Source organism: Balaenoptera ricei, chromosome 8, assembly GCF_028023285.1.
Source record: "Balaenoptera ricei isolate mBalRic1 chromosome 8, mBalRic1.hap2, whole genome shotgun sequence".
Taxonomy (NCBI): Eukaryota; Metazoa; Chordata; class Mammalia; order Artiodactyla; family Balaenopteridae; genus Balaenoptera; species Balaenoptera ricei.
In genome coordinates this window covers 56,466,138-56,490,499 of record NC_082646.1, presented here as the reverse complement: position 1 = coordinate 56,490,499, position 24,362 = coordinate 56,466,138, and the positions used below count along the sequence as shown (strand labels likewise).

The 24,362-nt window shown below is 43.3% G+C and overlaps 1 protein-coding gene across 4 annotated transcripts in view; it reads right to left on the bottom strand.

Annotated features, from left to right (window-relative positions):
• The window catches only part of TENM4 (teneurin transmembrane protein 4), a 744,874-nt gene that overhangs the window by 169,776 nt on the left and 550,736 nt on the right, over positions 1–24,362 (bottom strand). For all 4 annotated transcript variants that reach the window (XM_059930706.1, XM_059930709.1, XM_059930707.1 and 1 more), the window contains 2 exons: positions 22,392–22,606; positions 20,414–20,624 (listed from right to left, as the gene is read on the bottom strand). In XM_059930706.1, coding sequence (XP_059786689.1) covers positions 20,414–20,624; positions 22,392–22,606 — 426 coding nt within the window. The remainder of the gene's footprint in view (positions 1–20,413; positions 20,625–22,391; positions 22,607–24,362) is intronic.

Genomic DNA, 24,362 nt, shown 5'->3' with positions numbered 1-24,362 from the left:
ACCCTAGCCAATAGTGACCCTCATTGCTGACCTTCTCAAAACTCCCTTGACAATTCGCCTTGCCCTACGCAGTAACCCCCATCTCTTGTCTTCAATGCTATCAGGGTTAAGTCTTCTTAAAGGTCAAGGACTGTGAGAAGCTCTTAAAGGCCAAGGACCCCAGACTGCACTGCCTTTGTCTCCCCTAGGAAGCAGCACAGTGCTTTGCTACAAATAATGCAACCAATATATATTTTTAAAATTGATTTGCTTTTTATCAGAATTGGTAGAGTTGGGCAGAAAAAGGTGAAACCTGAAGTTGGACAACTGTGACTTTTGTGAAAACAATAAAGATGAAAGTTGTGAAAACAATAAAGATGAAAGCAGAATGTGGAACAATAATAACATTAACTACTGTGCACTTCTGGGGAAGTCTGCTCTGCATGCGATAACTCCTCTACCCCCCATAACAAAGTCTGGGCCAATTACTACTCCCATTTCCCAATTTGTTGTCTTGACCACATTTGCCTAAGGCTGCAGAGCTAATAAGAGGAGGTACAGGAATTTGAACCCAGTGTCAGGCTCCAGAGCTTATCTTCCCAACCATCACACACTGTGTGGAAAGGTTGCTAGATTGTCTACACATTTCAACCACCACAGCATCCTTAACTTGGATTCCTCTGGATAATGAAGGCCTAGAAAGAACACACTCTCTTACTGGAAGGAAATAAATGCACACTTATTTAGACATAATCCTGGAGGTAGATTCTCATCCAGGTAGGACTTCCTCTCAAATAAGCCATCCAAGTGGACTGGGCTGAGTGAGGAGACGTAGCAGGAACCCAGCTGGTCTCGCTGACGTTTCTATTGCTGCCTCCAATGGACACTCATCAATTCTTTCTACCTTAAACTCTGTAGCATTTAATTTTTTTCTAAATCAACGTAATGCATGTACATAGTTTAAAAAGTCAAACAATATTATAAAGCTTACAACGAAAACTAGAAGACCTCTGGCCAACTCACACCTCTCCATGCCACCTCCCAGACAACCGCTCTCAACTCCTTTGGCTATTTCTTCTAGAATTTACTCCAATATTTCTAAGTGCTGTGCTTATACAGGTATTTTTAACTTATATCTAATGTCATCTACTACTACTGTTATTTGCTACTTCTGTCCACTACAATCAATGCAAAAGCATAATTTCTTGCTTCTTTAATTTCCCGTGCTCCTATTAATGACCCTACTCATATGAGGCAAGGAACTAAAATCCCTCTGAAATAGAATGTTCTGCATGGTCAAGCACACCAGGTAATCTGTCGGGTCCACCGTTTTCTTTCTGCCTGGAGATCTCCCTCGTGGAGCCCTCTGCCCTGCTGTGGTCTGGTCTGTTTGTGTTCTAGGCCGGCTACACATCCATCAATCTGGAACCTCTCTCTCATTTACTGAACCCCTTACTTCCTGGGCCCCCCTTCTTGGTTTACTTTATTGTTTTGGTAGAGTGCATTTTCTAGAAGCTTCCTGAGAAAAGGTGGGCAGGAGGTATGATTTCAGGACTGCATGGCTGTAAATATCTTTATTCTACCCCAACACCTGGTTGGTGCTTTGACTATGTGAGATGAGGGAGGAAACTTAAGGGTCTAGCTGCTTCTGCTCAAGTAGCTGCCTCTTGCCCTCTGTAGCGCCTGGTGCCTCATCCTGAAGTTTTCTGGGGCCCTGCTCCTGACATCTCAGTCAGCAGATGCCCAGTATTCAGCCTTCCCCACGCTGCTAACTCAACCCGTTTTCTGCTTTCCAAAAGTCCGCTGACATCTCTTGATGGCTACTGTCTCTTCTCTTTTTTTTGTCCTTGGGGGCTTGTTCCTTGTTTCTTTGTTTGAAGCCACTGCTCTCACCATGGTGGGACTCCAGGAGGGAGGTAAGTGTAACACTCAACCACAAGTTCCTCTCAAAACAGCATGAGACGATTTTCTAAGTCCCTCTTTCTTGAAGCTCTCTCTTCCCACAGCTTTGGAAACAGCACACGTTCTGATATTTCTGCCACTATAGTCACTCATCCCCACTCTCCTGTTCTGGCTCTTCCTCCAACTGTTCAATGCTGGTGGTCCTTGGGCATCTGTCTTAAATCCTCCTCCCTTCTTATCACTTGACACTCACCTCACTCTCCCTATTCGATTTTTTGAGGTCTCAGCTTAGATGTCATGTACTCAGAATGAGCCTTCCCCGGCCCTATCCCCGTTAGGTTGGCTCCCCTTGGTAAGTGCTCCCCATGACCTCACCCTTTTCCTTTACAGCTTTTCATGTCCTGTTAATGATCAACGTTCTCCTCCCTGCTGTCTGAGAGATCCACCAGGGCAGCTCCCTGTCTGCCGTGTTCACAGCTGTCACCACTGCCCAAGCAGAGTGCACGGCGTATCGAAGGTACCATAGAAACATACTGGATGAACAACACATGCTTGCCAAGATAAATGGACGAATGGATCAATCAATCAAACAGGAGAAGTGGATTCAAACCCAGGCTTGTCCATAAACATGCTGTGTGACCTTGGACCAATAAAAGAGTCTTCAGAAAAGAGCCTTCACTTCTGAACCTCAGCTGCTGCTTCTACTAAACAGGGACAATAATCCGAGTGCCGTCCTACCTCACTGGGTTGTAAAGATCAAAATAAGAATGGAAAAACTGTATGTCATTGTGCTGAGTAAGCTAAAAGTCCTGTATGACATAAGGAATTATTACTGTCATGGTAAACTCTGCTACACAGAAAATTCTTGTCTGCTTTGGGTGTAGAGGATGCAGGAAACAGAATGGCGGGCTCAGGTTTCAAATCTCAGGATTCTTTAGAATATACTTTCTTGAAGTAAATCCCACTAAGCCTTCTCCTGATCCTCTTAACACTAGGCATGCAGGATGGAGGGATCACCTGGGGTCTTGTCTTTCACCTCAAACAAAGCTGAAAGCATAGTGTGCTTTCATGGTTAATGGTTTTAACTTAATGTATTCTTTAAAAAGCAGAAACAGAAAACGATGAAAATATTTACGTATACACAGGTGTGTAACAGAGACCCAAAGACACACACGTGTGTCCTAGCACCTGCAGCACTTAGAAATCACACTGGCCCCAGATTTGGTTCAACTCAGGTCCTTTTCTGGTGCTCTAGATTTGCCCATTTTATCACTTGTACCAACCAGGGAGAGGAGGAAACTTTTAGAAAATGCCAGGTCTTAGAGGCTATAAGGCAAAGGTCTCCTCTTTCACAGCCCCCATCGGTTAGTGCTTTGAAACACTGCATTGGGTTCAGTTTAAAAGTGCACCAGACACCAATGGCCAGCCTGACAAACACCCTGATGGACACTCTCTAAATGTCACTTTGGTTCCACATCAGGAAGTGGGCAGGTGGAAACAGCAGTGGTCTCAGAGCTGAAAACTTGAGTTCAAGTTCAAATTCGGCTTCTAAACTGTAGGATTAGGCAAATTGCATTGTTACTAATTGATGTGTTCGTACTGTAAACATAACTTACTTCTGTGTCCTACTTCTGGGGCTGAAAATTACAAGCATTTCTCCATGTTTCATACTCTTGATAATGATAATTTTTAATGGCTGAACAATATTCATTAAGTGAATATTATGTAATTTGCTTATACGCTTTCTTATTATTAGACACTGGATTTTTTCCCGAATTTTCACAATTGTAAGCAATGCTGAAATAAGCAAGCAGCTTTTTCTAGGTATTGATTTATTTCTTTAAGAAAGACTCTCAAAAGTTGAAAATATGACCGTTTTTATGATTTAATGCAAAATGCCAATAAGCTTTTCCAAAGGGCTGTATTGATTTACAATGCAGCTAGAAATATATGTGGGTACAGTTTCACTGTAGCCCCTTTGGGGTTGGGTATTAGCTTATGGGGGGGTTTTCTAACTTATTAGGTAAAAAAAAGATGCACAATTATTTTAATTTGTGCTTCTCAGATTACTAATGAGGTTAAACATACTTCATGTATACTATATACTTTTGGAAACTTTTCTGCATGAGCTTTAGCCATATATCTATGAGATCATAATTTTTTTCCTAGCATATGCACTTTAATATAATATACATATTAATCTTTCCTTGGTCTCTCATTTTTACTGTAAGTATTTTCCCAGTCTACCATTTTTCTTCTTATTTTGATAAGTCTTATAAGACATGGAAGTTTCACATTTTTATGAGAACATTTGCTAGTCTTTTTTCTTCGTGATTTCCTCAATGACTTTTAAGCTTAAACGTCCTTCTTAAGCCAGAGAAATTGCAAATATTGGGTTTTATCCTCTTTTACTTTGACTTTTAAGTATTTACTCTTTAATCCATCTGGAATTTATTTTGCCATATGGTGTGAGGTGAAGTCTGAATCAGAGGGTGAAAACTCAAATTCCTCCAGGAGCCAGGCAGGTAAGTTAAAGGAGTAAAGCAGGTCAGGTAGAAGAAAAAGGATGAGGTGGAGACCGGGGAGAATTACAGAGTATTTGAGGGGAGGTGGCTTGTCTGTGCAGGAAGTTTTTGGTCTTCTAATTTTTCAAGGTAAGCCATAAACCCATAGTTTTATGGGAAATCATCCAACTTTTAAATATGGGGCCAACACTGCAGGCTAAAAATCCTTCTCTGTGTCTACTGGGCACATCTATCCCTCTGAATACCACTTGGTAGCCTCTGGTTGAAGCTGATGCTTTTCCAAGTTATTCCAACAACATTTATTGACTAAGCCTTTTCTTCTCCATTAGTGTGCAATTCTTCCTTTTTCAAATATTAAAATTTTACATATAACTGGTACTATTTCTAGGTGATTTTATTTCATCAATCTGCTTGATTCCTATTCTCTTTTATTATAGAATTAGGGCATGTTAATATCTCTAAAGATGAGCACCCTTTCATTATTCTTTTTAGAATCTCTTTCATACTTTCATCTGTTTATTATTCCAGATGAAGTCTTAAACCCTTCAATCAAATCCCCCAAATTCCCTTTAGGATTCTGTTTGGCATTCCATTAAACTGATAAATTGACATATTTAGAGTAGTTTGCCTTCTCATCTAGGAACATGTTATATTTCCTAATTATTCATGTCCTATTTTATAGCTCTTAATAAAATTTTGCAGTTTTTGTCACATAGGTCACATATAGTTCTCATGAAGATGATATTTTAATTTTTATTGATTATTTTGACTGGGACATTTTTCATTATATTTCATAACTGGTTATTGCAAGTACATGGGAAATCTATTGACTTTTGAAAAGCTGTTTTGTACCCCAGTTACAAATAGTTTTATTCACTATTAAATAGTTTTTCGATTAATGTTTTTGTGTTCTTTAGGAATGCAAACACATCCTTCACAAATAATGATAGCTTTGTCTTTGCCTCTTGTTTCTGTTTCATGCCTTATGTCACTTAAGCCAGAACTTCTAAAACAATGCTAACTAATAGATACACCCTTATCTATTACTAGTTTTTTTTTTGTTTTTTTTTAAACATCTTTATTGAAGTATAATTGGTTTACAATGGTGTGTTAGCTTCTGCTTTATAACAAAGTGAATCAGTTATACATATACAATATGTTCCCATTTCTCTTCCCTCTTGCATCTCCCTCCCTCCCACCCTCCCCATCCCACCCCTCTAGGTGGTCACAAAGCACCGAGCTGATCTCCCTGTGCTATGCGGCTGCTTCCCACTAGCTATCTATTTTACATTTGGTAGTGTATATATGTCCATGACACTCTCTTACCCTGTCACATCTCACCCCACCCCCTCCCCATATCCTCAAGTCCATTCTCTAGTAGGTCTGTGTCTTTATTCCCGTCTTGCCACTAGGTTCTTCATGGCCTTTTTTTTTTTTTTTTTCCTTAGATTCCGTATATATGTGTTAGCATACTGTATTTGTTTTTCTCTTTCTGACTTACTTCACTCTGTATGACAGACTCTAACTCCATCCACCTCATTACAAATACCTCCATTTCATTTCTTTTTATGGCTGAGTAATATTCCATTGTATATATGTGCCACATCTTCTTTATCCATTCATCTGTCGATGGACATTTAGGTTGCTTCCATGTCCTGGCTATTGTAAATAGAGCTCCAATGAACATTTTGGTACATGACTCTTTTTGACCTATGGTTTTCTCAGGGTATATGCCCAGTAGTGGGATTGCTGGGTCGTATGGTAGTTCTATTTGTAGTTTCCCAGAGAAATGGAAATAAGAACACAAATAAACAAATGGGACCTAATGAAACTTAAAAGCTTTTACACAGCAAAGGAAACCATAAACAAGACCAAAAGACAACCATCAGAATGGGAGAAAATATTTGCAAATGAAGCAACTGACAAAGGATTAATCTCCAAGATTTACAAGCAGCTCATGCAGCTCAATCCAAAAATGGGCAGAAGACCTAAATAGACATTTCTCCAAAGAAGATATACAGATGGCCTACAGACACATGAAAGAATGCTCAACATCATTAATCATTAGAGAAATGCAAATCAAAACTACAATGAGATATCATCTCACACCGGTCAGAATGGCCATCATCAAAAAAATCTAGAAACAATAAATGCTGGAGAGGGTGTGGAGGAAAGGGAACACTCTTGCACTGTTGGTGGGAATGTAAATTGATACAGCCACTATGGAGAACAGTATGGAGGTTCCTTAAAAAACTACAAATATTACTAGTTTTAAAAGGAATTTATCTAATATTTAACCAGGAAGCGTTGGCTTTTGACAACAAATCAGTGTCCTTTATTACGCTAAGTATCTTTTTTGTCTTTCATTTTCAATACTGTTGTGACCTAGTATTGTGATCAAAGGAGTTTTTAATCACTTATTGAACACAAAAAAACAAATCTCAGCACAGTGCACTCAAAAAGTGCTGGAAACTTGCAAAATAAGTATGAATCAGATATACGTGGATTTGAATCCTAGCTCTGATTCTGTGTGACCTTGAATGCAATCCCCTCATCTGGAAAATGGGGATAATGCCTCTGATGGCACAAGTTGGTTATGAGAATTAAAATGAGTTAATCTAAATAAACTGTGCTTAGTGTAGCACTTGGCACCTATGAGAAGCTCAACAGATTTCACTTTCCTCCTCAATCATTTAAAAGAAAGAGATAATGGTGGTACAAACAATTTCCCAAACGAAAGCTTTCCAAGGAATAGCTTGCGTTTATAGGGTTGAGAAAACTCAAACTATATTGGTGAAAAACACCATCCTAGTCTTCCTGCTTTACTGCATAGGGCTTTTCCTCACTTTTTCAAAATTTACTGTCCATCCCTTGCACGCGTGCATGGATTCTTTGGCCTCTGACACAAATGAAAATAAAAAATCAGGCTGACATGTAATATGAACCAGGAATGAAACAAACTGTGTTTCCATTAGCCCCGAACACGAGTGTTGCTCAGATAAAGGCATGAACAAGCAGCTACTCAAAGTGAAGCCAGATGTTTGGAGGTTTCTGGCCTACACTTTTTTATAACCCTTCATGTAACACTCATAGTCCCGTCATTTCAACAGAAGATCCTCTGCTCTGTTTAAACAGCAAGAAACCCTCCCAAACCTCTGTTAGATTTGCAATCGCTAAATCCGTGCTTGATTGTGAAGAAAAAGGAGCTTCCCTCAGTAGAGATCCTTAGGTGCAAATTCTTTGGCCCAGACAAGCGCTAAAGACTGACAAAGTACACACCCTGCAGCGTCCTCAGAGCAGAGCCTCAGATAGTTACCCGTTACCCTGGGAAACGGGACCCAAGGGAAATGGGTAGCGACTTGGGAGGGGCCCAGGGAAAGTATAGAAAAGCCAGTGTAGAAAGAGCATAGATTTGGAGTCAGACTGTTCTAGATTCAAATCCTGGCTCTGCCCTTACTCCTTGTGTGATTATGGACAAGTTTGTTAATTTCTCTGAGCCTTATTTCTTCATCTATATAAAGAAAATAATTTCTCCTGCTTCCCTGGGACTGTTACAAAATTTAAGTTAGATAATGCATGTACAACACTTAGCTCGCTCCTGGGGCCCCATAAACACCGAAAACAATTAGTGACTGTTATTGCCAATAACAATAACAAACCCTCGTACAGCACCTATCATGTGCCCGGCACTGTTCTCAGTATTTAACAAATATCAGTTCAGTTTCTCCTCATAATTACTCCCATGAAATGGGTACTAATGTTATCATCATTTTTCAGATAAGGAAACTGAGGCATTGACGGGTTATGTATCTTGCCCAAGGTCACACTGCTAAGTGGCAGAGACTGGATGCAAACCAGACCATCTGGATTCAAATCCACTCTCTGACCACTAAGCCGTGTTCCCCCTCTTTCTCCTGCTTTATGACACAATATAACTGATCCGATTCAGTGCTGCCTTGAGGCTTCCTTTACATGGAAGGGCACACACACAGTTCGGGCCATAGAGGGCTTACGCAGTAAGGCAACCATTTCTAGGAATCGCTGCTGACCCTGAGATCAGCGCACACCCTACCCTGTATTCCTCTCACCTCCACCTTCAAACCTCACTGCACCTTTTCTCATCTTCACTACCCCTTCCTGTCGCACAGGAAGAGGTGTCTCCCCTCCTTTCCTAGGACGAGCCCTTCTGCATCTGCCCCCCGTTCTGTGTCTCCCACCCCCTTGCATCAATCACCTCCCCTCTCTCCCGGGCCTCCAATCCCCTCCCCTGGCTCCTTTCCTGCAGCTGACAACACGCTCAAAACTCCCCCCACCTTATGTAAACCTTTCCTTGAACTTGCCTCCTCCTCAGGTTACTCCCATCTGTCTCCTTCCCTGCTCTGTCTAGAAGGAATTGTTTCTACTCAACGCCTCTTACTCCTGAACTTGTGGTGACCCTGCTTCCACCTGCAACGGGGGCGGAAACGCTCCCACTAACGTTGCCAATGACCTCCTAATGACCAATTCCAGCAGCTTCTTTGTCATCAGCTCCCCAACTTTTCTCTATGGCGAATCTCTGTGTCTCTCTCCCCTACCTACCCTCTGAATACTGGGGTTCCGTCCTGGACTCCCTGCTTCTCAGGGCTCTGCCCTCTCACATCCACACCATGACACCCATTGGGTTCCTGTCTCCAGGTCAGAGCTACCCCTAGTCAATGCCTGTTTATCCATCTGCCTCCTGGTAACTGCCAACAACTGAAACCTACTTGGAAATCCTATGAGCAGCTCAAATCTAATGTGAATTGACCATCTCCCTACCTCCTTCCCCCAACAAATCCATTTCCCCTACTTATTTCCTAATTGAATTAACAATATCACTGTGTATCCATTCTCCAAGGTTGACACTTCCTGCCTCTCCCCGACAGCGAAGTGGTCAAGAAAACTAGTCTATAATGTCCTTGAATGCATCCCTTTCTTTATACAAAACCGTAGCACTTTCCCAATTCAGGCCCTCTTCTCTCATCTAACCATACTGGTTACTGAATCAGTCTTCCAATTCTTCTCCCTATTTTAGTCTGAGAAACTAATCCATTTGTATAAACCACTGCCAAAGAGATCGATCCAAGACCCAAATCAAGCTACATCTTTGCTTAAAAACTATCCTGTGCTCCCCACTGCCTTCAAAACCAGACTTTTAAGCTGGTCCATAAAGCCCTTGCCAGGCTGGCCCTAACCTCGTTTTCTAGGCTCTTCTCTGGGAACCATCCCATTCATGCGCTCTACCCACTTCCAGTAGATACACCTGGCACTCTCACACAAAGGCAGGAGTGGGAAAGCACATACGGGGAAAAGTGTGGATACTGGAGCCAGAGAGACCTGGATTCAAATCCCAGCTCTTTCACTGACCAGGTATGAAACTTCTGCTTAGTCATCTAATCACTCTGAGTTCCACTTTCCTCTGGAGAAAAAATACCTACTTTGCATGCCTGTTGTAAAGAGTCTGAAACAGTTTATCTAGAACATCCAGGATAATACTTAGATATATTATGCAGTGAATAAACAGTAGCTGTTAATATTAATATTATTAATTTTGCCAAGTGATTTCAGAGAGGCAGGGAGGAGTTTGTAAAGACTGACAAAATGTGAAACTAGAATGCGGCATTTGAGAAGTTCCCTACGGAATCAGAAGAATATCAAACTTAAAAGAACAAATAACTGTTAGTGCCTTGGAATGTTCTGGAGCCCGCATTTCCATTCGTGAACTGCAGACTTGAACCAGTTTCAGAGTTGCTCTACCCCCTGAATCCAGCAGCCGTGGAATGCACAAAGCTCCCAGGACACAAAGAATATTACTCAGCCAGGTGCCCGGCAGTGCCCTGAACTGGCAGTTGTGCCTTCTTTCCTTCAAGCTGCTCACAAGAAGTTAATGTTCACAGAAGAAGGTTCTAGGCAGCAGGGAGTATTTGTGACCTTTGACCTTTCCGTTGGTGCTCACTGACCAAGGAAGACCTGGCTTCATGTCCTCCTGTGAGTCACTGTTCAAAGACTCTGTCTTCTCATCTCTAAAAGCTAATAATGGTCCTTTCCTGCCTGGTCCACAGTGGCCATGTCTGTCATTGAGCAGAGATGGTTACTATTTCTCCTTTATTTATTAATTTTTTTTAAGTAACTCTTTCTCTACAGTTCCCTTCTGGTTCTCACTTCTGCTCTGGCCCCAAGCTGGTAATAATGAATATTTGCACACTGCTTTCCAGCTCACAAAGCACTTTTCTCACCATAAGTCCTTTATGCCTCACAACCTCCTCTTGCATTCCCAGCAGAGGTAGCTGCCCTCCTCTCTGCTCCCATGGGAGCTCGCCCAGACCTCTCTGTTGGCACAGACCACATTCTATTGGAATTATTTATGAAAGGGTCAATTCTCCCAGTGGACTGCAGGCTCTTCGAGGGCAAAGCTTCTGTTTTTTTCACTGATGAGTCTCCAGCACTTACCAAAGCTGATGTTCAGCAAACGCTGAATCATTAAGAGACACTTAAAAACGTGCTGAGAACTTATCATGAAATCAACTGCTTTCATGTCATCGTCAGACTCTCTAAAGTAGGTTTTAATCCTAACTACAGGTGAGTCAGGTGAAGTTCAGACCTATCCAATGTCCCACAGCTCATAGAGAGTGCAGCCAGAATTCAAACCCAGGTCTGTTTCCCTCCAAAGCCTTTGCCCTTTCTGCGGACCACACCATCTCTCTGGCCGTGGCGACAATCTCAACTATCTACTGCCAATGCCAAGTCCAGCAGACCTGGGTCAGGGTTATTCCTCAGAGGGTGTCACAGAACAGGAGGCCATGTATTTAATCATATTCCACACATCAGCGGTACTGAAAAGGGAAAGAAAAGGACACCACGGTGAGAACGCTCTTAAAGCCGCTGTTCTGAAATGGTAAAGCTAGCTGGCAAGATGGGGAGGAGCAGCTGCCTTTATCAAATGAGAGAAAAAAGAGCTATCAGAAAATAAAGACTAATCATCTGTCATATAAAAATTAAACCATTGCTGATAAAATATCTTCTATTGGAAACTCCACCTGAATGGGGGTGGGAGTTGGGGTTCCTTCAGCAGGAGTCAGTACAGGTCAGGATGTTCTTCAGGACCAGGCAGATGGGAGCCCTGCAGGTGGGGATGGCAGGCCCACTGCCTGCACCCTGTGAGCCTAGGAGATGTGAATGCCATGATCCCTAGGACCCCGGCTACCTTGATGATTCTCTGACTATGAGAGTGTATAAGATGTCATCACACACCAGAAACCTGGTCACTGAGATGTAAGAGAAAGAGCACGGGCTCTGGGTTGCTAACCTAGCTCTATTTCCTACTTATGAGATCTCGGCAAATAGCATCGATCTCTGAGCCTCGGTTTCTTTATTTATAACGTAGAAACATACGTAATCTAACTTCCAGGGTGTTTGGGAACTGATACTGCACCCTGTATGGTGCCTGGCATGCAATCAGTGCTCAATCAACAGACTGCTGTCATTATGATCTTGGCTTTGCCAGGCTGTGTGACCCTGGACAAGTCATGGGACTTCTCTAAGCTGTGGTTTTCTTATCTTTAAAAGTGTGATTTAGATAAACAAAACGTTTTCATAGGCTCCTGCCAGATGTAATCCCAAAGTAACAAAAACATAAACAGGAATAAAGATGCAGACGTAGAGAATGGACTTGAGGACACAAGGAGGGGGAAAGGTAAGCTGGGACGAAGTGAGAGAGTGGCATGGACATATACACACTACGAAATGTAAAATAGATAGCTAGTGGGAAGCAGCCGCATAGCACGGGGGGGAGATCAGCTCGGTGCTTTGTGACCACTTAGAGGGGTGGGATAGGGAGGGTGGGAGGGAGATGTAAGAGGGAGGAGATATGGGGATGAAGGTATATGTATAGCTGATTCACTTTGTTATAAAGCAGAAACTAACACACCATTGTAAAGCAATTATACTCCAATAAAGATGTTAAAAAATAAATAAATAAAGTTCTAACTCAGAAGAAGAAGAAGAAAAAAAAACATAAACCCAAAGTGAAATGGGAGCTCTGGCTCTGGGTGGAGGAAGAAGGCTGAAATGCTGACATGGAAGAGCCCAGAAATATCTGGACTCTTTCTGTTGACCCCCCCGCCCAGGACCTTCTCCCAGCTCCCTCCCCGCAGCTGCTTGTCTTCACTCACCCGGAAAACAGACCATTCCTCAACCCTTTTCTCTCCTTGCTTAAATCTCTTTCCTTAGGAAACGTTATCTTAACACCTGTGGTTTGCCAATAATCTCCAAGGGGTGGTAGACAGCTCAAATCCATTCATTTATCTCCATTTCCAAGGCCTCCATCCTGGCCCAGGCCAGCTTGAGCCCCTGCCGAGACCACTGTCACAGCCTCCTAACTGGTGTCCCAGCTCCTACAGCTGGAGAAACTTTCCAATATGTAAATCAGATTAGGTCACTCCAGCTCAGAGTCCCACAGTGGCTTCCTGCTACCCTTAGGATAGATTAAAAAACAAAACAAAATGAAGCTCTTCACGTGCCATGTTAAAGCCAGCACGGTCTGGCTCCTAGTACCTCTCCAGCCTTACCTGATACCATTCTGCCCTTTGATACCCGCATCCCACACTGTGACCATCTCAAAGTTCCTTGAACTCCCAGCTCTTGCCTATCCCAGGGCCTTTGCACATGCTCTTCCCTCTGCTTGGTGTATTCTTTCCCCAAACCTTCATCTAAACAACGAATTTCTACCCCTGTCCCAGCCATCTAAATTAGGTCCCCTGTTTGTTTCGCCAGAGTACCCTCTTCTCTTCTTTACTACAATGAATACTTACCATTTACCATTATACACTTACACGTATATTGGATGATTGTAATTAAACTTAAGAATCTATCTCCTATTGTCTCAAGCATGTCTGTAAACTCCCGAGGGCAGGAAGTATGGCTATTTAATATACCACGGACACCAATGCCTGCTCAGGACATGGCAGGTAAAAGGCAACTAGTGAACACTGGTTGAATGCGAATATGAACAGTTGTAGTGTCTAAATCTGCCTGCAGCCACTCTGGACCTGCTCTTCCTGCTGGCCCCCTTAAAGCAGCACGCAAGGAGCTTGGAGCCTTAATAAAGAAGTCCTTGCTGCCTTACGTGTTGTAAAGAGACTGAACCAAGGCTTTCCCCTCCTCCCCAGGTATATGGGCAGCTTCTCCTTTTTCTCAGCCTCACTTAGCCTCACTTACTAGCCTGTGAGGACATCAGGGGCAGCACCACATCTGCCTCATGGCTGTACCTAAATGCCCAGGCCAGGGGCTGGCACACAGTAAGAGGCTGTCAGTGAATACCTACTGAACCAAACAGACCAAACAGTGAAGCCTGTGGCAGACACCGATGATCCCATATTCACTTCCCCTCTTCCTTTTGTTTCGAGTGCCAAGGTGGCAAGCTAAAAATATTCCGCAGACTTCCTTACAGCTCTGAATGTCCAAGTGACACAGCTCTGCGAAAGAAATGTAAGCTGAGGGTTTTAGGAAAAAATTGGCTTCCCTACTTCTTTCCCCTATCTTTCTTTTTTCCTGCCTGACATGCAGACGTGAGTCCTGGAGCTGCAGCAGCCACTTTAGGACAATGAGAGGCAAGCATGAAAACAACAGCCAGAGCTGAGGATGGCAGAGCGCAAGGGCAGAATGAGGCTGGTCCCTGATGCCATGCTGAACTGCTGTACTGGCCCTGGATGGGCCTGCCCTAGACCGAAAGTGTACATGAGAACATCAAAATCCCACTTAAATGCCACTCTAGCAGAGATCTTGTTACCTGCACACTAAATTCATTTCTAACTATTCCCATGGAGAGACAAGCTTTATTGCTAGTACCTACTGTGTCCTTGAGCTCCCTTTGCTTCTTTCCTGTCCTCGAGGCCCCAGGCCCCAGATAATTTACAAAATAGATGGCAGAGGCAGAGGAGGGGGTGGCATGGAGGTGGTGGGAACCCTGCCCTGTCGTCTGCAGGGACAGCTGCTGGCAGGGCTGGTCTCCAGGCTGCAGGTGAAGCGCTCTGATATTCCAAGCTCTCCTCCACTGAACAGATTTTTGGCCACAGTCTGTCTCCAGTGTGCTGACTTGAGTTCTACCTCCCACCTACAATTTCATTCCACTTATACCAGATTGCTCCCAATAAATCGCTGCTATCAGGGAGAGGTGAATTCACACGGCACTTTTCCAAAGAGGTGTTTTCAGTAGAAATTTCACAGAATGCTGCCAATGTCATTTACAAGAAGGTTAAATGGATTACTGAGAGACCTTGATTCGTTATTGCTGTATTATATCTTATAATTCAGAGGAAGGGGATATGGGGAAGGGTGGGGCAGAGCTTATGAGAAACTGAAAATCATTTCTCAATCACTCCTTAGTTTCTTCTTTGAAGTAGTGCAGGTTTTTAAACAAACCACAGTACATAATGTCAGAGATTTTTCTCTCTAGATCCTTGCAAATGCACCCAGAGGCTGATGAACAGTAGTCTTACCCAATCAAAGCAAGGGGAATAAACAAGTAGCACTTTCCACTGGTCTCTGGAAAATCCTGAAAAACCCAACTTTGATGACTGTTGTAAGAGAAGCTCATGTGAAAGTATCTATTTACACCTGGGAATAAAGAGGAATGGGTTGCAGGGACAGCAAATAAAAACACCACTAGTGCTATTGAACTGTCCTTCTGTCCTTCCTGGCTCCCCCTCCACCGCCCTCTTCTTTTCTCTCATGAAATCACAAAGCTCAATCCCAGGAAACTTCCTCTGTTATATACATTCATGGGCTCTTGTTCTGGGCCCCGCAAGATAAAGCCTGCAGCCCTAATCATTTTATTCCCTTGCTCAAAGCCTGCAATGGCACCTCAAACCTGCAGAATGAGCTTCTCCCTTAGGGTGGCATTCAAGGTGCTCCCTGATGACTGACTTCTCCCCGTCAGGGCATCCCTGCTCGAGTCAATCAGGATGGTGGCTCTCTAGAGCCAGCGCTTAATTTTCTGCCCACCTCTCTTTTGCTCACGTTCTTCCTGCTACCTGGAATAACATCCTCAACAAACCCCTGCCATTTCCTCCTTTAAATGTGAGAATTCTACCCATCCTTTAAGGTCCCATCGGGTGTCACTTCATCCAGAGAGCCCTCCCTGACCCATCTGGCTGGACGTGCCCTTGTCTTCCTCCAACCCTCACGGCACTTTGACCAGTGACTCCACGAGTGAGCCTTCTTTCTCTCTTCCTGGATTAGAGGCACTTACTATGTAAATGCTCCTTTCCTTAGTCAAGACCATGAACTACTTTGGCCAGAAACCACGTCATACCTTCTCTGTATCTCCACCTTAGGAAAGAGCAGGAATGTAATCATTTTTGGATAAAGGCAGAAAGGAAGGAAGGGAGGACGGAAGGAAGGGAGGACGGAAGGATTAGATCTGCTTCTAGTCCCTGGACATAGAATAGGTCAATTTATAGCAGCTGCCTGGGCCTGAGCAAAAGGACCCTCCTCTTTCATTACCATGAAATGTCCTCAGACCAGGAAGACCAGGGCACGTTTCTCGTAAAATTGCCAGGGTCTATGTTTTCTAACAAGGATTCTAATTTCTTTTCTCTGGGTTTCTAAATCCACTGTGGGGTAACCTCTGTTATTTTCCGACTTGGCTCACATTGCCACAATGTCAGGGTGATCTGTCCTTTTATGCTTCAGCATCAACCAAAATTAAAAGCTAAGATGCTATATCTAGAGGCCCAAAACACTGCAACACTGACTTGTCAGGTCTTGGGGTTGCAAGCAATGCATACAAAGGTATTTTTATTTTCAAAATTTTGGATGTTGTGAGTTTTTTTTCATGGTCTTTTTAATGACTTCTCAAGAAAACTTCCTATGTTGATTTAAGATGCTTGCTTATATTGGAGGCAAATTAATAAAGGGGAAATTATATTCCATATAATACAAATAGAAATAAAATATTTATTTTATCAGACCAAACAGTAAGACACTCTGGCATCATGGACAGAACATGGGATTTGAAGACCAAGTTTCCATCCTAGCTCTGCCCTTACTGACTGTGTGACTTTGGGCTAGTCAATTAAATTCTCTGAGTCTCAGTTTCTTCATCTGTAAAGTTGAGATCAAAATGAGAATTACCTAAGGTTCTCGTTCCTTCTTACATACAGAAAAGAGCTAAGCATGGTCCTTAACACACAGTAGGCGCTCTCTAAATGTCTGCTGAATGAATGAACAGGTGGAAAACCAAAGTAAGTGTAATATCCAAAAAAAGGGGGCTTGATCCTGAAAAGAGGCAGATGGCTAAAGAAGGAAGATCATGAGCTTTGGAGTCAGACAGATACAAATTCAAGTCCTGGCTTTTCTCAAAACATCCCTGAACCTCAATTTCCTCATCTACAATAGGGGGTGAAAATAAAAATAATCACCATGTGGAGTTACTGCAGGGCTTAGAGAATGTATTTAAAGCCCTGTGTAAATGGCAATGGTGAATTATAATTTAGCTATTGGTATACATCTTCCTACTTCATTCAGTACTCGGGGTCAGCCAGGTCACCTACCCCCAAACGGAGCCAGAACCAGAAACAACATAACCTTCAAATTCGAGACCTCTGCATGTGGGGGAAAGGCCATTCTTTCTGAAAATAGCTGCCATGTTTTATTCTAAAATTTGCTCAGTTTCAGTGGTTTGTGTGCATGTGTGTGTGGGTGAGAGAGAAAATGCATCTAGTTCAGAGGGAGCTCTGTCAACAGCACATCTCCGTGTATATATATTTGTGTACACAGTTTGTAAAGTGCTTTTAGATTTTTTGAAGGCAAAAGATAAACTTATTTAATTTAAAATCATCAGCTGGACTGCATTAAATGGAAGGAAAAGCAAAAACGTTCACAATATAGCCATTAGTTAAATTAAACACAATTATTTCTCCCACTACTTAATTACAAACAGACATAAATACTCTGGATTCTGACATCTCAGATCTTCTTAAATTCTAGCTCTGCATTTCAGCGTGTAACGGAGGGAGGGCCACATTCCAATTTGTGTGTTAAGCAAACCTGAGAGTTACAATCGTATATTGGGACTATAATGACTTCACTAAAACAAGACCTAAACTTTTAATTAACCTGCCAAGACAAATTACAACTCATGGTTCACAGGTAAAGACCAAAGACAGCTGAGACTCAATGCCAGAGACTCTTGGGGAGACAGGGATTAATAGCAACATCAGAGTCAGTCTGTTTTTGTATTAAAAAAAAAAGGTATTCATTAAACAATCACTGCAGCTTGAAGGAAGACAGACAAGTCAGAAAGGCAGGGAGAGAAAGGTGGACAGAGAAAGGGGATGGGAGAGAATATTAACCACGTCCATGTATCGAAGCCTGGGCTGGGCACTTTATATTTATTCTCTCCAATCTTCACAATGGGGATTGCCAAGTACTATTATTGTTTCATTTTCCTGACAAGAAAGATGAGGCTCACAGAGGTGACGTGACTGACTGTGGTCACAGAGCTAACATGCAGCAGTGGGAGAAGGAAGGAATGGAAAGCAGTGCTCAGAAGGCATTTGTTTTCATAGCTTAGTCGACAGGCCGACCACCAGAATCAGGATCACCTGGGCTCTACCTCAGGCCTACTGGGAAAAGGCCCAGGAATCTGAATGTTAGACTCACTTCCCAGGTGATTCCTTTGTACAACAATATTTGAGACCCCCCCCCCCATAAGATACTGTAACCCCTTGTTACTCAAAATGTGGGCCACAGATGAGCAGCATCTCACCGGGTGCTGGTACAAAATGCACAAAACTCTAAACACCCAGCCTGACCGACTGAAGCAGAATCTGCATTTTAACAAGACGCCAGGTGGTTCATAGAACTCTGAGAAGCACAATACAGCTTAACTGCTCTAAAAGACATTATACGGTTAAAGCAGGTGAAGACAGATTTCATCATTTAGGTGAGAACAGGAGAACCTGAGGGAAAAGCAAGGCCATCTCCTTAATTATGACAAAACAGGTCAGCAAGCTCTGACAAGCCAAGAGTTGGCAAAGGTACCTAACTGTACCTACATCTTATTTCTCTGAGAGGCACACCCTAATTAAAAGTAGCTTTCTTTGGGGGTTTGTATTAATTTCCTTTCATATTTGTGCTCACTTATTAAAAATACAGAATTCTGATTGTAGGAGACCTTAGTTCTGAGCAAGCATGATACTGCGTCTAAGAGAAATCAGGCTGTGAGACCATGAAGCTGTAACTCAGGCACCACTAATGACTTGAAAATCATGTCTCTAAATTGAAGCCACCGTGTCCAGAAAGAGAGAAGAAACAGGGTCTGGAGCCTGGCAGACCCTGCCGAGTGTCAGCCTAATTGATGGTGAGGACCAGGACTGGCTCTCCCATGACAGGAAACGGGCGGCACCGACAGCCTCCTGGGTCACCGCTAACCACCGAGCTGCAGTCTCAAATTCCAGAGTCTCAAGGAACCAGGAGATGGAATTTGTGCTGGGCCAGAACACAAATTAGTGGTGGAGATTTAGAAGTGAGCACACTTTCTACTGCACCTCAAAAGGAGGCATCAAGGGAGGAAACCAACAGCACAGCGGCTGCCAAGACTGCAGAGACCAGAAGCTAGGACAGACACTTCCAAAATAAGGACAGCACGAAGTGATATTTCCTACCCCGGAGCTGATGTAGCCTAACAGCTCCACCTCCCTCATTTTGCTAAGAGGGTAGAATGTTGAGCCTGCAGTTACGGCAGAAGCCTATACACCGTGCACCATATTTAATGGGAAGGTATTCTCCGCCTCAGCTCTACGGGCAAAATTGCAAATAAGAGGAAAATGGCCTGAAGATGACTACTGCTGTTTAGAAGGAAGAACCTGGGTCTTGCAAGAGTTTTAGGAACCAACGACCAGATTCAGAGGTTTTTTATTCAACTCCATTTCCCATGTCAGAGAGGCTCCAGCCAAGGACCAAGACAGAGTTTTGAGGTGAACTCAAAACAACACAGAGGTTTTCATTAAGCAGAAAATCCATCCCCAAGCATTCTGGTTAGTGGAGTTTTGTCTTCTGGAAGTTTTATTTTCCTGTAGGGGATTTTATCTCCAGGTTGTGTCACTGCGCTTCTGATATAAACCAACGCAACGTTTTCTGACCTGAACCACTGAGCCCAATGCATCCTATATCACACTGTGGTGATCTAAGGAGGAGACAAATTCTGTGCAGTATATGGGTAAAGAAGAGAAATTCCTTAAAACAGGGTGCCAGGCTCTCCGGACACCCACAGGCTTGTGAGGCGGCCAAGGTGCTCTCTCTTAACGAGAACTCTTCCAGTATGAGGGACCAGAAGCTGTTAAGAGCTCATTTAAATCCTCCGGGCTTGCTGTCCGCCAGAGCTCAGGACATCTCGGTTCTCTACAAGACCCCCATCTGATCAGATTGTTCATCCAGCCCTTTGCATGGCTATTCTCACCCTCTTTCCAAACCTTTATCTTTTTTTTTTTTCCTCATCTGCCAGGGGTTGTTGGCTCCAAAAGCAAAACAAACAAGCAAACAAAAGCTCACGTAAGAAACCAAAACCCCAAATAGAAAATCAGTGAGTTGAACCAAGGGAGATTATAAGGACGAATACAGGTGATGGAGAGACGTAACAAGAATTTCTGTCTCCTTGTCAGTTTCACCCCTTGGTGCTTAAACGTAGCTGCGAGTCCACACGCTAGGCCACAGATAACACGAGAAAGGCGGTGGGCAACAGCGCTGGGCTCAGGTGCCAGCCCAACATGGCCTTCCAGCTCCTCCTGTCACTCCCCTCCCTCGTTTCCCTGCATCTCACTCCCATCCCTTGTCCGGCAAGCCCAGTCAGGATGGCCTCATGCTGGGTGGCCTCTGTAGCTCTGGGCAAGACACATCCCCTTGTCCACTTCGACTCCCAGGATCCCCAAGTGTCCTCTCACCCGAAGAGACAATATCCCACAGACCCCAGAGGGGTGGAGCTTCCTTACCAATGGCAGTGGTGAGAAAGGAAACCACTTCAGACTCCTTCCCATCATTATAAAAAGCCAGGTGCCAGATTCCTGAATCCAAATACTGGATGAAGCCCGTCTCATGGCTAGAAGGGGGGACAGCTCCCCGAGACTGGCGCTGGGGTCCCTCCAGGCTCCGTGCTTCCTGGGTCAAGAGCCTCCTTCCATCCAGCAGCTCCACAAAGTCAAACTGGAGTATAAAGAGAGCATAATTAGCACTGGACCTGCTTCACCACAAGGCTAGATTCTTCAGGCTTCTCCCAGGGAGGACACGGGGAAATACAACCTGAAACAGGCAGAAGAGGTTAACGCCATGTGAAGGTTGACCAACCAACTCCAACTCCTTCCCAGAACCCATTTTTCCCTGGTCACAGTCTCCTGATACTCTTGTGAATGCATTGTAATTAGTGGATTATTTTCAAGTCTCAGAGTTTGCACAGGACAACCATGCTTTTCCAGTGATCAGAAACCCAGCCACTGCATGACTGTTTGAACTCCAACCCCATGCAGGTGATGGCGGGCAGGAATCCCAGGGGTCTAGGACTGGGCCTGGAGCACTGGATGTGGCTTAAATGTCAGTCAAGTGCAAACGGAAGTTTGATTTATACCTGTCTTCCTTTCGTCAATGACCCTTTCTCAACGCTCCAGTTTCAGGGAGCAGTTTTAGGGGAACTAAACTGGATTAGCTCAAAACTCTATCAATAATTACATGCTGTGTCAAATACAAGTGCCGATTGATCCAAGCCTACTAGCGTGAGAGACTTGAAGTCAGTCACACAGTGCTAACAACAGGCAGGTGGGGAAGTCCTGCTGGCCTACTGGCAAGCAAATCGTGCAACTGTCTACCTGTCTGTCTGTCTATCTTTAAAGCAAAACAAAATAGATACTTATTCGTCTCATGTGAAAATGTCTAGGGGCATGAAGTCCAGGAGCAGCACAGCAGTTTTACAAAGAAATCAGAGGGGCCCAGGCTCTGTCTACTTTTCTGTAACTCCATCCTTAGCAAATGTATTTATCTAGCTTTTATCTAAAAACTAAATAACTACGGGGGCTAGGAAGACTGCCTTTGGCCAGGGAATGTCTGATGGATGCCTATGATTTATATTACTCCAATCCCAGGGCTGGGAGGCCCTCACACAAGTCTGCTCTTAACCCATCATGACTGGTAATGTGTCAATCATCCTGGCCGAGTTTTTTTTTTTTTTTTTTTTTTTAATTGAAGTATAGTTGATTTACAATGTTGTGTTAATTACTGCTATATGGCAAAGTGATTGAGTTATACATATATATACATTCTTTTTTTAAGTATTCTTTTCCATTAGGGTTTATCACAGGATATTGACTACATTTCTCTGTGCTATACAGCAGGACCTTGTTGTTTACCCATTCTGTATATAAAAGCTTACACCTGCTAACGCTGGCTGAGTTTAAGTGTTTCTAGTGTGCATGTGTCTGGGTAAATGTGAAGCCCTGAGGAGAGAAGGGATGCTTTACTCTGAGCCAGGTCCTGCACTAGCTGCCTTCTAGATGTGGTTCTCCACTCTTCACAACAGCCCTGTAAAGTGGGTATTGTTATCACCATTGGCTAGATTAGGAAACTTGCTCTGAAAGGATGTTACAGGCTCAAGGTCACATAGCTGATAACAGGAGGATTCAAACCCAGGTCTCTTTGACTCCAAAGTGCATGCTTTTTTCTCTAGATTACACTTCCTGGATAATTTAACTTCGAGACTGGGTACTAGTAAAAAAGGCTATTGAGAGACTTCCTAGAAAGCCTTCCTCTTAACAAGCTCCAAGGATACAACCCTACTCATCCGAAAGGTAGGGTCTGAGAGAGGGCAAATGGATGAATGGGCTATAAAATACATGAAATTTCCTTCAAGCTCAGAGATCCAGGCTTAAGCATTAGGCTTCTTGACTTAGGCTTCTTGAGCAGGGTCCGTGGGGTTCTGGTTACCTGTGTGTGTGAAGGAGGAAGGCCTTTTCTGCCATAAATGCCGACCAGAGCCGCCTTTCCCAGAGACACATTGAATTTCAGATGCATAGGATGGTCTATGAACACCTGAGATCTCCAGAAAGTGCCAGGAGGAATCTTCTGGGAAGCCCGTCTCCCCACGTCGATTTCTCCAGAGTCTATAAAACTGTCCTCTGGAAAGAAACTACTGGGCTTTCCTACCAAGACACAGGGAAGGGAAGACAAAAACATCACTGTTAGCCACACGTGAAACCAGGGACCAGAGCACCTGAGCAAGCAGGGCTCTCCGATGCCTCCCACTCCTCTCTACAACATTTTGCTGCCAGCCCACTCCCTGCCCCAGACTCCTCCGTTGAGGAGTAAGAATGCCCAGAACTTTTTTTTCCAATGATGCCCAAATTGTTCTGCTAAAAATATGCATTCTTCCAAAGCAGAACGGGTCCTCCCCAAGGGCCATCTGTTTACTGCATAATTCTACAGCTTGTTAAGATATATTTTGATCCTAAAAATAATCACTTGCAGTCACATGAGAATAACTCTGTGTGTATGTGTGTGTGTGTAAAAGTATGTATGCTAAAAAAGAAAAGATAGAGGGAATGAGGTGTTGTTATTACCTTTCCAACTCAGAATGGTTCCCCCAGCAGTGGGAAGCATGACCTGAGTAGAGTCAGGTAAATTTTACAAGTTCACTAGTTTATGTGTAATTGGGAGACAAATTCTGAGGCTCAGACATGTGGATGAGTTTGTGTTGGGAGGAGGGGTAGGGTTGGGGAAGATGAGGAAAAGGGTACGTCTGAAGAGAGAAACCATCCCTGAAAAACGCTTCTTTGTCTTGAATGGAGGGCTATGAATATCACTGTGCTAAAGTGGGTAAAGATGAGGGGATTTTTCAAGTTCAGGCACAAACCTTATGACATACTTGGAAATTCAACCCAGGCCCCCAACCCTGCATGTTATTGGAGTGGGGGGGAGTGGTCAAGAATAAGGTCTCTTGCCCAATTCTGTCACCAATCAGGAGAGTGACAGCTTTCTGGGCGCACCCCAAGTGCCAGGAAGGAAGGCTGCTTATCAGACTTCCTCTATTTAGTAATTAAACACACTCACATGTGAAAAATATAAACCTTAACTTCCTGCCAGACATCAGCCCTCTGAAGAGTTGGGCGGGGGCAGGAGGAGAGGACAGGGACATTAGAAGACCACCCTTAGGACATTAACAAGCCAAAATCAAGTCAACAGACCACATTTTATTTGTCATTAGAAGGACCTCTGGGTATCCTAGTTCCAAGGTTTGTGGTGGTGTTATAGATGTTGGAAGAGACACTTTAGAGACCGAGAATCCATTTATAAAGAAAACACATTTGTGGGAACTTTTTATGAAAAGCACTTGGGGAATAAGAAATTAAAGTGTCTTTTTTTCCCTAGCTTTGTAAGATTCCTTACAAAGCACATTTGATGCTGAAATGGAGCTTGGCAGGGCACTGTTGTAGTCATAAAATATTTTACTGTTTTAAATAATAAAATTCAATTTAAATGTTAAACTTCTCCATATGTTATCATTCCTTATAAACTCCTAGGCAGAAACATCAGGTTTTTAGCTTTAAACCGTTAAACGTTATTTTAATTAAAAATATGCCAACAAAAAAGTTAAAATGCATGCTCTCAATAAAAGTATCACTAGTATTCTGTCATTAGCATGGGAAAGAGCTTACATTTAATTCCTTTATGGAAGGAATATGCCCCAGACTTTTACCTTGAAAATGTAGACACACACAAACCATGGCACTGTGGTTCAAAGACAGAAGCCAAATTCACAAAGCATTAAGATGGAAGAGAATTACTTTCACATTCTTCCTTATCTGGTTTTTGGGTTCCTCCCAGTACCATAATCCTTTTATAGTCCAGGTAGAAGATAGTATATAGCCTTCAGCTTATAATTCTGTTAGGGAGGCAGAA